Source organism: Bison bison, unplaced genomic scaffold (genome assembly GCF_000754665.1).
Source record: "Bison bison bison isolate TAMUID 2011002044 unplaced genomic scaffold, Bison_UMD1.0 scf7180017864456, whole genome shotgun sequence".
NCBI classification, from domain to species: domain Eukaryota; kingdom Metazoa; phylum Chordata; class Mammalia; order Artiodactyla; family Bovidae; genus Bison; species Bison bison.
Window position 1 is genome coordinate 9,306,204 of NW_011495018.1, and position 11,090 is coordinate 9,317,293.

General features: G+C 50.5%; 1 protein-coding gene across 1 annotated transcript in view; it reads right to left on the bottom strand.

Annotated features, from left to right (window-relative positions):
- The window catches only part of BTBD16 (BTB (POZ) domain containing 16), a 52,423-nt gene extending 47,838 nt beyond the window's left edge, over positions 1 to 4,585 (bottom strand). The window contains exons 1-3 of the mRNA XM_010859221.1: positions 4,362 to 4,585; positions 3,298 to 3,349; positions 1,339 to 1,487 (exon numbers count right to left, since the gene is read on the bottom strand). Of these exons, the coding sequence (XP_010857523.1) occupies positions 1,339 to 1,487; positions 3,298 to 3,315 (167 nt within the window). The 5' untranslated portion in view covers positions 3,316 to 3,349; positions 4,362 to 4,585. The remainder of the gene's footprint in view (positions 1 to 1,338; positions 1,488 to 3,297; positions 3,350 to 4,361) is intronic.
- Positions 4,586 to 11,090: the final 6,505 nt, after the last annotated feature.

The following is an 11,090-nucleotide window of genomic DNA, read 5'->3' on the forward strand; positions in this document are numbered from 1 at the left end:
AAGAGCCCGCCTGCCAGTGCAGGAGACATAAGAGATGTGTATTCAATCCCTGGGTCAGGAAGATCCCCTGGAGGAGGGCATGGCAACCCACTCCAGTATTCTTGTCTGGAGAATCCCATAGACAGGGGAGCCTGGTGGGCTACAGTCCATAGGGTTGCCAAGAGTTGGACACAACTGAAGCAACTTAGCATAGCACAATAGTCCTAAAGCCCAGCACCAATGGCCATCACCCCCAGGCCACCACCCCCAGCTTAGCTAAGTGCCAATGGCCACCACTCCCAGCTTAGCTCAGCGATTTCACAAACCGAGTCCCAGAGACCTCTGCCCCTGTGGCCCAGTCACCATCCTCAGGTTTCTGGATCAGTTTGCCTATATTCCCAGGCCCAGCTCCAGCTCCTGGCCCTGGCACTAAGGAACACAACAAACTTTGGCAAAAATCCTAAGATTTCTTCAGGGCTCTAACCAAACAAAATATAAAATAAATTCAAATTTGTTTAAGGCCATGAGTAGCCAGTGCCAAAAATAGCAACTCATAGCATTCAACTTTTTTTTTTTTAAGCTGGGTTCATCCAAGAATTTGGAGACCAAATCCAGATGGGTTTCGGTTTATTCACGTGTGCAGTACCATCATCTGTGGGGTGGGGGGCAACAGAGAGAGGCTGGCTGGTGGGTCTAGAAAGAGAAGACGTGGCTACTTGCTCAGTAAACGTGGAACCAGGAGCTCTTCTGGGCCAGGTGCTGCCCAGGCACAGCCCACACTCAGGTAGATCAGACTGAGTGCTCACAAGGCAGATGCCACCGGTCCAAGGAAGTAGCAGCAGCCAGGCAGGTCCAAAGGGCCAAGGAAATGAAGTGTTTCTTTGGCAAAGAGCTCCAGCTCTGCTTCCCCAGGAAAGGCAGGAAAGAACTTGTAACCTAGAGAAGTGATGCTCCAAGCCATCTGCTTAGAACACTCTGGGAGGGACCAGGGAGCCGGCTTCTCCCCCTGCTGGACATGCATGTTCCTGGGGATGCGAGTTCAAACTCTGAGCGGGGCCATCTCGCTGTGTTTGTCAAGAATCCAATTGATAAACTCAGAATCCTCTTAGGGTCCAAAGTTCCCAGTACAAAGGAAAATCTGGGGAAAAAAATTCTCCGTTTCTCTGGACTTTTATCACCACCCACAGACGTTCTCAAAGGAAGTTGTCACCCTGACCCTGTCCATCCTTAAGGGCTGGTCCCAAAGGCAGCCTTTTTGCAAATACCCAGGACAGCCCACCTGCCCAACCAGTGTGGCCCAAGTACTGGGCACTTCCCAGAAGTGCAGTTCACCCTGCCGTGGGCCTTTGAGCTTCCTACCTGTCTGGGTTCTTCAGAACTTCATCAAAGTCTATGTTGGCAGCCTTGCACATCTGGGAGAGCCCCAGCAGGTCTCCCGAGAAAGGCTGTCTGGGGAAACGCCACCGGTTGGTTGAGCCAGCGATTCGGCGTTCCAGCCGGGGTTTCTGCTGCTTGGGAAGCAAAGAAAGAGAGAATGTCTTTTTCTTTTAACCTCTCATAAATACCAGATTTTCCAAACTGTACAACAGAAAGGAAATTTAAGACAAAATTTAAAGAGCTGGTTAATTTTCAAAGCTGGCCAATATTTCTCCAGAGTCACATTCTCAAGGCAAATCTACTGCATTTAGGAAACAAGACTTTAAGCCACAAAGTAATCTGGAATTTAGCATCTGGGGCAGGAGGTGCCAGGGAGAAAGATACCAAACTTAGGAAATCTGGGGCAGAGACTTTTTGTTTTTTTAATTGCACTAAAATACACAAAACGTCTATTTTTGTTTTGTTTTTTTAATGCTGAAGCTCCAATACTTTGGCCACCTGATGCAAAGAACTGACTCAGTGGAAAAGACCCTGACGCTGGGAAAGATTGAAGGCCATTTCTCTGGACTTTCATCACCACCCACAGACATTCTCAAAGGAAGAAGAAGGGGACAACAGAGGATGAGATGGTTGGATGGCATCACCAACTTGATGGACATGAGTTTGAGCAAAGTTCGGGAGTTGGTGATGGGTGCTTTGATCCCTGGTTGGGAAGATCCCTGGAGAAGGAAAAGGCTACCCACTCCAGTGTTCTGGCCTAGAGAATTCCGTGGACATCCATGGGGTCACAAAGAGTTGGACATGACTGAGCGACTTTCACTCACAACCATGACAACTATGCATTCAGACAATGCAGAACGTTGTCATCACTGCAGAAGCAGGCTTTCTGCTTATCGAGTCATCCCCTAATTCCCCCCTCTCCCACTCCCTGGAAACCACTCATCTGCATTCTGTCTCTATGGATTTCTTGAAATTTTATATAAATGGAATCCTATAATAGTGGCCTTTTATGTCTGGTTTTTTCCCTCGGCATGGTTCAAGGTTCAGCCACGTGCCAGAATTTCAGTCCTTTTGACACTCCATTGTGTGGACAGATCACCGTTTGTTTATCCATTCATCAGCTGATAGAATGATACTTGGATTGTTACAACCTTCTGGCCACTGGCAGTAGTGCTGTGAACATTCATGTATGCGTTTCTGTTTGAACACCTGTTTTCAGTTCTTTGGGTATCACCCCAGGACCGGAACAGCTGTGTCACTGGGCAGAGACTTTCCCTTACACATCTTCTCGAGGGCCTAGGATTCAGCAATTTCCTTAAGGAAGCCATCCCAATAAGGAATGGATGTAAAACCTCAGGTGTGGCGGCTCAAGGAAACTTATCCAGGACAACTGCACCACGAGAGACCCATAGGAATGGGTGAAATTGATTCTAAGCCACACCAGGTACCAGCAAGGTGGTGGGGAGGCAAGGGACCACGGAACGGAGGATCTGAGTTCAAGTCTTGTTTCTGCCATGAACTAGTTGTGTGACCTTGGGCAAAGTATTTGCTCTTTTCATCCTCTTAGGCCTCATAGGTTAAATGGGAATAATGCCAATGATAATGAGGATGAAGGTGAGTATGAACCATGAGGATGAGGATGCTGTTAAAATGATAAAATAAAAGTTTGGGAACTCTGCTTTAGTATAGCGCCTGGAATATGGTGGATGATTTTGGAGTCTGAATCTAGATACAACCCTGCTAAAGTGTGAACAGTGGTCTCTGACCGTGGGGCTCCAAACACACGGCCCCCCAACCCCCGCCGCCAGCAGAGTCAGCCAATAAAGCCTGAGGTCCCTGGGGGTGTGGGACCATCCCCCTGAGGGAACCCAGTGGCACACCTGTCACCCGGCGCTTCTGTTCCTCACCATCGCCTGCCCTCCATGAAACTGAGCTGCTTACCGGATTCAGCATTTTCATGAAGGATCCCGGAGATTGCACAAAAGAGAAGCACCTGGAAGGTGAAAGAGGTAAATTTTAAATTTTCAAAAAACTTCCAAAGGGTGTTTTCAAAACATTATGGAGAAGATTGGCTCAAAGAATCTTTATTTTGCCACAAAAGGAATGAGTAAGCCTCAAATGTGAGTGAGTGATCAAATCAAGTGAAAATCTAATTTTTGAAAGTACATTAGTAGAAAGATGATTCTCTGCTATTGTGCTGGGAAAGTGGCTCAGATAAAGCAAACTAGGAGCTAATCCACAATTTTCCACTCTTTACCCAGGTGATGGGAACCAATGGAGACCTATATGTGGACTGATCATGTAACCTGTCATTCAGATCAGGGCACTAAAAGGGGTGATATTAACAGTTACGTCTGGACAGCATACGTTGGCCAGCGCTGTCCTGGAGCGTTAGATTGGAAATAAAGTGCACACTGTGGGGAAGGATAGTGGGGAAGAGATAGGGAGTTTGGGAAGGTCACGTATGCACTGGTATAATTAAAACGTATCCAACAAGGACCTACTGTTTAGCCCAGGGAACTCTACTGGATGCTATTTGGCAGCCTGGATGGGAGTAGGGTTGGGGAAGAATGGATACATGTATCTGTATGGCCGAGTCCCTTCCCTGTTTATCTGAAACTATCACAACATTGTTTGTTAATCAGCAGTACAAAATAAAGCATCTTTTTAAAAAAGAAAGAAAGTGCACAGCGAGTGTAATGTGCTTGAATCATCCCCAAACCACCACCCCAGTCCATGGAAAAACTGTCTTCCATGAAACTGGTCCTTAAGGCCAAAAAGGCTGGGGACCGCCGCCTTAACAGGTTTTGAGGGTCAGTTCCTGGGTCACTCTAATCGGCAGGAGCTACCTGCGAGGGTGCCTGAGCTCTCAGACCCCCCCTGCCTCCCAGCCCAGACCCCCCGAAGCCCTCCTCTGCCAGCTGACCACATGGAACCTAGTCCAAGCAGTGCCCATCACTCGGGACGTCCTCTGTCTCCAACACGGATGGAAGTACCAGCGATACCTGCTGTCCTGAGGCTCCTTGGCCCCCTCGGGTGTGCTGACGGGGGAGCTAGCGGAGCGGAGGCACTCTTGTTACGTTGGTCTCTGAACGACAGGACAGCTGATGGCCCTTCACCTTCTGGGGCTGAATGCTCAGAGCGCTCATGACACACGGGGCTCACTCTTTTCTTCCTGAGGGCAAGGAGCTTTGGCAGGGGAGCCGGCCTTTGGTTTCCTCGGGTCTTTGTGGGCACCATGGCAACATCAAGGAAGGTTCTGAGCACTTCCTGTTCTAGGCTCAGTCCCCTTGCAGGCTGGGGGCTGTGGGAGGGATGCAGTCTTACAGAGACCAACTGGGGTGCCACCGACCTCCACCTCAATCGCCCTCCTTAGGCGTGCAGTGTCATTACTGTTTCTATGTAGTGCCAGGCTTCTTACAGTGCCTGGGGGAACGCAACACTTTAAAAGGGGCCCACGGTGAGAACCAACCCCCAAATCCTCAGGCCTCATCTGTAACGTAAGATTAGACTAAATGGTAATGATGACCCTGTAAGCGAGACAGCAAAAGAGGCACAGATGTAAAGAACAGACTTTTGGACTCTGTGGGAGAAGGCGAGGGTGGGATGATTTGAAAGAATAGCATTGAAACATGTATATTATCATATGTGAAACAGATCGCCAGTCCAGGTTCGATGCATAACACAGGGTGCTCAGGGCTGGTGCACTGGGATGACCCTGAGGGATGGGATGGGGAGGGAGGTGGGAGGGGGGTTCAGGATGGGGAACACATGTACACCCATGGCTGATTCACGTCAATGTATGGCAAAACCACTATAATATTGCAAAGTAATCAGCCTCCAATTAAAACTTAAAAAAAAGAGATTAGACTAGAAGGTTCTCATATTGCTCCCAGCCTTGACACTCTGGGGAGCTCCTTTCCTAGCTCTAGTATCCAGAAATGCTTGGACAGAAATATTTAAACAAAAATTGGAGTGTTTTATATTATTCAACAGAGAAGGCAATGGCAACCCACTCCAGTACTCTTGCCTAGAAAATCCCATGTACAGAGGAGCCTGGTGGGCTGCAGTCCATGGGGATGTGAAGAGTCGGACACGACTGAGTGACTTCACTTTCACTTTTCGCTTTCATGCATTGGAGAAGGAAATGGCAACCCACTCCAGTGTTCTTGCCTGGAGAATCCCGGGGACAGGGGAGCCTGGTGGGCTGCCATCTATGGGGTGGCACAGAGTCGGACCCGACTGAAGTGACTTAGCAGCAGCATATTATTCAAAGCTGTGCCTATGACTTACTTTGCTGGTAGATGATGTTTAATCTGCTCTCTCTTAGAACTGTCCAAAAGTCGGGGACAAGGCTGAGACCCTTCATTGCAGGGGTCTAAGTGGAATCTCACAGTGTTCTCGGTGCCTTGGTCTGTGAAGCCTGTGAGGCGGGGAGGTGGGACCCTCCTCTATCACACCTGTGAAGCCTCGCCCATCGAAGTCCTGGATCTCCACCCCAGGGCTCATCGAAACGCCAACAGTAAAAGGGGCCTGGAGTTAGTGCAGCTCGTTAAGGCCTGAGGGTCTTCAAGCACAGCCTCTTCTAAGTCACATAAATTATACAGCAAGATAGGAGAGTAGCTACTCTGCTGCTGCTGCTGCTGCTGCTAAGTCGCTTCAGTTGTGTCCGACTCTGTGCGACCTCATAGACGGCAGCTCACCAGACTCCCCCGTCCCTGGGATTCTCCAGGCAAGAACACTGGAGTGGGTTGCCATTTCCTTCTCCAATGCATGAAAGCGAAAGTGAAAGTGAAGTCGCTCAGTCGTGTCCGACTCTTCGCGACCCCATGGACTGCAGCCTACCAGCCTCCTCTGTCCATGGGATTTTCCAGGCAAGAGTACTGGAGTGGGGTGCCATTGCCTTCTCTGGTAGCTACTCTACCTACTGGTAACTGTGCCCTAGAAACTATAACACATTTGATCAAGGAGAGGCATCTCCGAATGTACTTCCCTCTTCACCCTCAGATCTGTGGTTCTACCCCCCTGACACCCACTTCCTGCTGTGCAGTCGGTGACAGAGGAGTGTCCGCTGGGGGCTTACCCACCCCTGTGTCCCCCCAGAGCCCAGCACCAAACTCGGCCCCTGGAACATGCTCAACAAACGTCTCAGCTTGGATAACTGGAGGAACCAGTCCCTACCCACCGCTCTGTCTTTGCACATGGATGAGCACTGTGTGTGTGTATGTGTGTGCGTGTGCATTTCTCCATGGGTCAAGGTTCCATCTCAGCAGAAGTTTGTCTGCAAATAAGCAGATTCACTCCCTCGCTGTGGCTCCCTTTTATCCACCCAGCTTTCTCCAGTCACCTGTCCCTGGAGTGCAGGGCCCCATGTAAGATTTCAGTTTAAGTTTGAAAGATCTAGCAATCCCACTCACTCCACTATGGGCCACACTCCCCGATGCTCTCAGGTACCACTTCTTAGGGCACAGAAAACAGGCCCTTGGGCGCCCTCTGGTGTCCACTCTAAGAAAGCATCCCAGGGTGGCGCACTTCTCGTCCATTAACAGGAACCCTGGCCTTGGCTGTGTACATCATTTCCTCCAGTTCTAAGCTCGAGCATCCAGCCTAACAGCTCGTTCTAAGCTGAACGTCCTTTATACGTACATCTCTCCACAAATCTTGGGAGCTGAGTTACTAGCCAGAGTCAAAAACAACAAATACAAATAAATGGAAATGCCGCCCCAGCATGCTTCCCTAAGGGCTTCAGACGGCAACCGAACAACAAATGCTTCCCTAAAGCTCTTTTTCTGGTGGTGTCCAGTTGCTTGGATGTGTAGTGACCCAGCCCCATAGGCCCAGACAAGTCAGAAATCCCAAGACTTCGGTGGTCCCATGCGGGGAGCGAGCTCCGCCCCTGGCAAAGGTCACGAGGAAGGAGGCTTGGCATACGCAAAGGCGGGATCAAGCCTCAGGAGTCTCCCTGGAAATTCTCGAGCAATCTACCCCCAAAACCAGAGTCTGCCTACTTTCTGCTTTGTGCTTTCACCTACACCTCTGACTTTACGGGGGGGCTGTCCCCCACTACCTCTCTGAAAAAAGAGTTAGCTTACAGCTCCAGTTAATAATTCCTGGGTGTGACAGTGTTTCAACCTACAAACTCCCTTGGAAGTCCTCTAGCCTGCCTGAATAGGTTTTTCTGGCCACATGTGATTGCTCAGAGCCTCCAAACTGTGAGAGGCATGAGATGTTCTAAACTGTCTAAATACAGATTCCTTTGAGCAGTTAAAAGATTGATTAGAAATTGTATTGGTGAAGGGATTTTCACTTGTTGGGCCAATGTTTGCTGCTAAGTCTCCATATCCCTTACCTGCTGTGTCCCTGGCAGTGTATTGATTAATATAATTGGTGTAAATAGTAGCTTTAATGTTTGTAACCTGGGACCCTTGAATTAATTCTTTTTCTTGTTATACCCCACCACACCTTTGCTCTGTAGGAATGCAACTTTATCTAATGCTTTTTGGAGGCTGGCGCCTGACTTTAGAATAATCACCTTTAGAGAAAAAGGCCTCCGGGCCAGAAGATGATGCAAATCACCTAAACTTTTGCATATGATAAGTTTGCAGGAAGAAAGCCTGGCTTACTGCATGACTCTACCCCTTCCCCCATTATCCTCTATGCATAACTTAAGGTATAAAAACTACTTTGGAAATTAAAGTGCGGGCCTTGTTCACCGAAACTTGGTCTCACCGTGTCGTTCTTTCTCTTACCTTCTGGCTGAATTATTCAGCCTCTTTTCTCCACTGAATTTCCTCACTGAGCTATCCTTATTTCAGCCTCTTTTCTCCACTGAATTTCCTCACTGAGCGATCCTCATTCTATTATTCTTTATATCCTTAATTAACGTTTAATTAAGCAATTGTTTCCCGATCCTCGCCGACGCCGTCCCCGCTTCGAATTCCCTGGATCCACCGGGGCTGGACCCCGGCAGTCCCAAGACCTCACTTCAGGGGCTCAGACACCAAACCTCACTGAGTACAGCTCTGAGCTACAACCACATTGTACCAAAATCTCCCGTGCCATAGTGACAGGACTCCAGTGTGATGTCCATTTTATTCTAGAACACTCCAGAGATGAGGAGCTCACTACCTTCCCAGAGGGTCCCAGATGGTCCATTTCAGCCACTCCATCTGGTGACTCATGTGGACAGGCGGTGGAATACATGGGAAGGAACACCTGATTTGGCTCTGGTTCTAGCACTGGCTTCCCCGATGGCTCAGGTGGTAAAGAATCTGCCTGCTATGTGGGAGACCTGGGTTTGATCCCCAGGTCAGGAAGATCCCCTGAAGAAGGGAATGGCAACCCACTCCAGTATTCTTGCCTAGAGAATTGCATGGACAGAGGAGCCTGGCAGGCTACAGTCTGTGGGATTACAAAGAGCTGGACATGACTGCGTGACTCACACACACACCAGCACTGACTAGTTGTATGACCTTGGCCATGACTTTATCCTCCCTTGGTGGAAAGCGCAGACGCAGAGCCTCTGGGGCTGGCAGTTTGGAACATCTAGGTCTCAGAGCCTGAGTGTTCGCTCTAAAGTCTCTGGTTCTAGAAGAATCAGGGCCCTGACTCTGTGTGTGTGCAGTGGAAGGCCCCATAGATATCGGGATCAGCTGGCTCCCAAGGTATGGGGAGCTGTCTGTGCACCGGGTCCAGGCCAAGGCTGGAGTCCTAGGCTAGCCAGTCCCAAGCCTGCTTACCCTGCTCACCTGGTCCTTCCCTCGGGAACCACGAAGAAGGCTCTTGTGCAAGTTTCCCCCTTTCCCCTTCTACCTCCTGATCGGCCCTAGTGTGTCTCCACCTGGTCCTGCTCCCCTCCTCCTGGGAGCTGTAACAATGTTTTCAGTGGCAACTGTCTCCTCATCTGTCGGCCTCATCCTCCCTGAATAATAATAAAAGCTACATTTTAAAACATCCACCGGGGACCTGGGGCTTCAGGGAGGGCTCCTTGGAGGAAGTGACATTAAGGATGAGCCTCAAGGGGGTAGGGATTGGCTGAGAGATACAATGAGGCAGGGGTGTCGCAGGTGGAGGGAACAGCACCTGCTGGACTGCAGTGGAAGAGAATGTCCATGTAGTCTGATGGCAGGAAAGGGTGGGAACAGGGGCTGGGATGTCAGAAAGGGAGCAGGGTCCAGGTCTTCCAGGGCTTGGCGGGGCCAAAGAGTCTGGGTTTTGTTTAGTCCTACCACTTTTGATCCCCAGGTTGTTTTTCCCAGCTCCTAATAAACCCAAGGGCTTCCCAGTGGCTCAGTCATAAAGAATTCACCTGCAATGCAGGAGACGCGAGTTCAAACCCTGGGTGGGGAAGATCCCCTGGAAAAGGGGATGGCTACCCACTCCAGTATTCTTGCCTGGGAAATCCCGTGGAGAGAGGAGCCTGGCGATCTACAGTCCATGGGGTCACTAAAGGTCGGACTAAACAACAAACTGTCCAAAAGACTGACTTGTGAACTCTCCAGATTCTGCCTTTGCTATTTCAGGGAACCCAGAAGCCTGGTTGGGTGCCACCAGCCTGGGGAGGCACCACCGGTCCACCGACTGCAGAGGGAAACACACAAGAGGCCAGAAGAGCAAAGCCACTCAGGTCAGCCCAAGAGTGCACACGTGGGGCAGCCCCACTGTCCTTCCCACCCATTGAAATAAATGAGCAGGCTTTTCATCGGCTGTGAAAAACAACAGTGGAGCCAGCCCCAGACTCAAGGCAGAGCCACCAATCAGACGAATGGAAGAATGGGCGTGAGGGCCACGGCAAGCATCAGAGAGCATCCCCTATCCCCACTTCTCTTCCCGCCACTTCCTGTCCTGACCTCCTGGGGAAGGACTCTCCTACCCTGGGGAAAAGCAAAAGACTTTGCAGTCACCGAGGATCCGGAATTCAGTGTCCTGGCTGAGTGATTCAGTCAAGTCCGCGGGGTTTTTTAACCTCTCTGAGCCTCTGTTTCCTTCTTGTAAAATAGAAATAAAAATAGTTCTCACGCACCAGAATATTTCGAGGGGGAAATAAGCTGCTGCTGCTGCTGCTGCTGCAAAGTCGCTTCAGTCGTGTCCGACTCTGTGCGACCCCATAGACGGCAGCCCACCAGGCTCCCCCGTCCCTGGGATTCTCCAGGCAAGAACACTGGAGTGGGTTGCCATTTCCTTCTCCAATGAAGGAAAGTGAAAAGTGAAAGTGAAGTTGCTCAGTCGTGTCCGATTCTTCGCGACCCCATGGACCGCAGCCTACCAGGCTCCTCCGTCCATGGGGTTTTCCAGGCAAGAGTACTGGAGTGGGGTGCCATTGCTTTCTCCGTGAAATTAGCTAGAGAACGCTTACCTTGAGGGTGCCCCCGTGGGTGCGCACGTGTCAACATCCTTCCGCCTGTCCGGTGCCTCGCACATGCGCACACCTCCACCCCGGCCGCGCGGGGACACCCGCCTCCTCCTGCTCAATTTTTCAAATGCAACGTCCTGGAAAGCACAGAGGCTTTGCTGAGAAACCTCGGCATCCCACAACGGCCAAGGATTTCGTTAATGGAGCTGGTCGGGGAGTCGGGCAGCCCTGTTTGGGCCCGTAACCTCCAATGCAGAGCAAGGTCCTGCTTCCACAAGCCTTCCCCCAGATTCACCCGCTCCTACCTGCCGCTTCTTTCTTCCCAACTCAGAAGCCTGGAGTGGGGAGGGGCATCGGCAGGGGGTGCTCCGTGGCATGACCT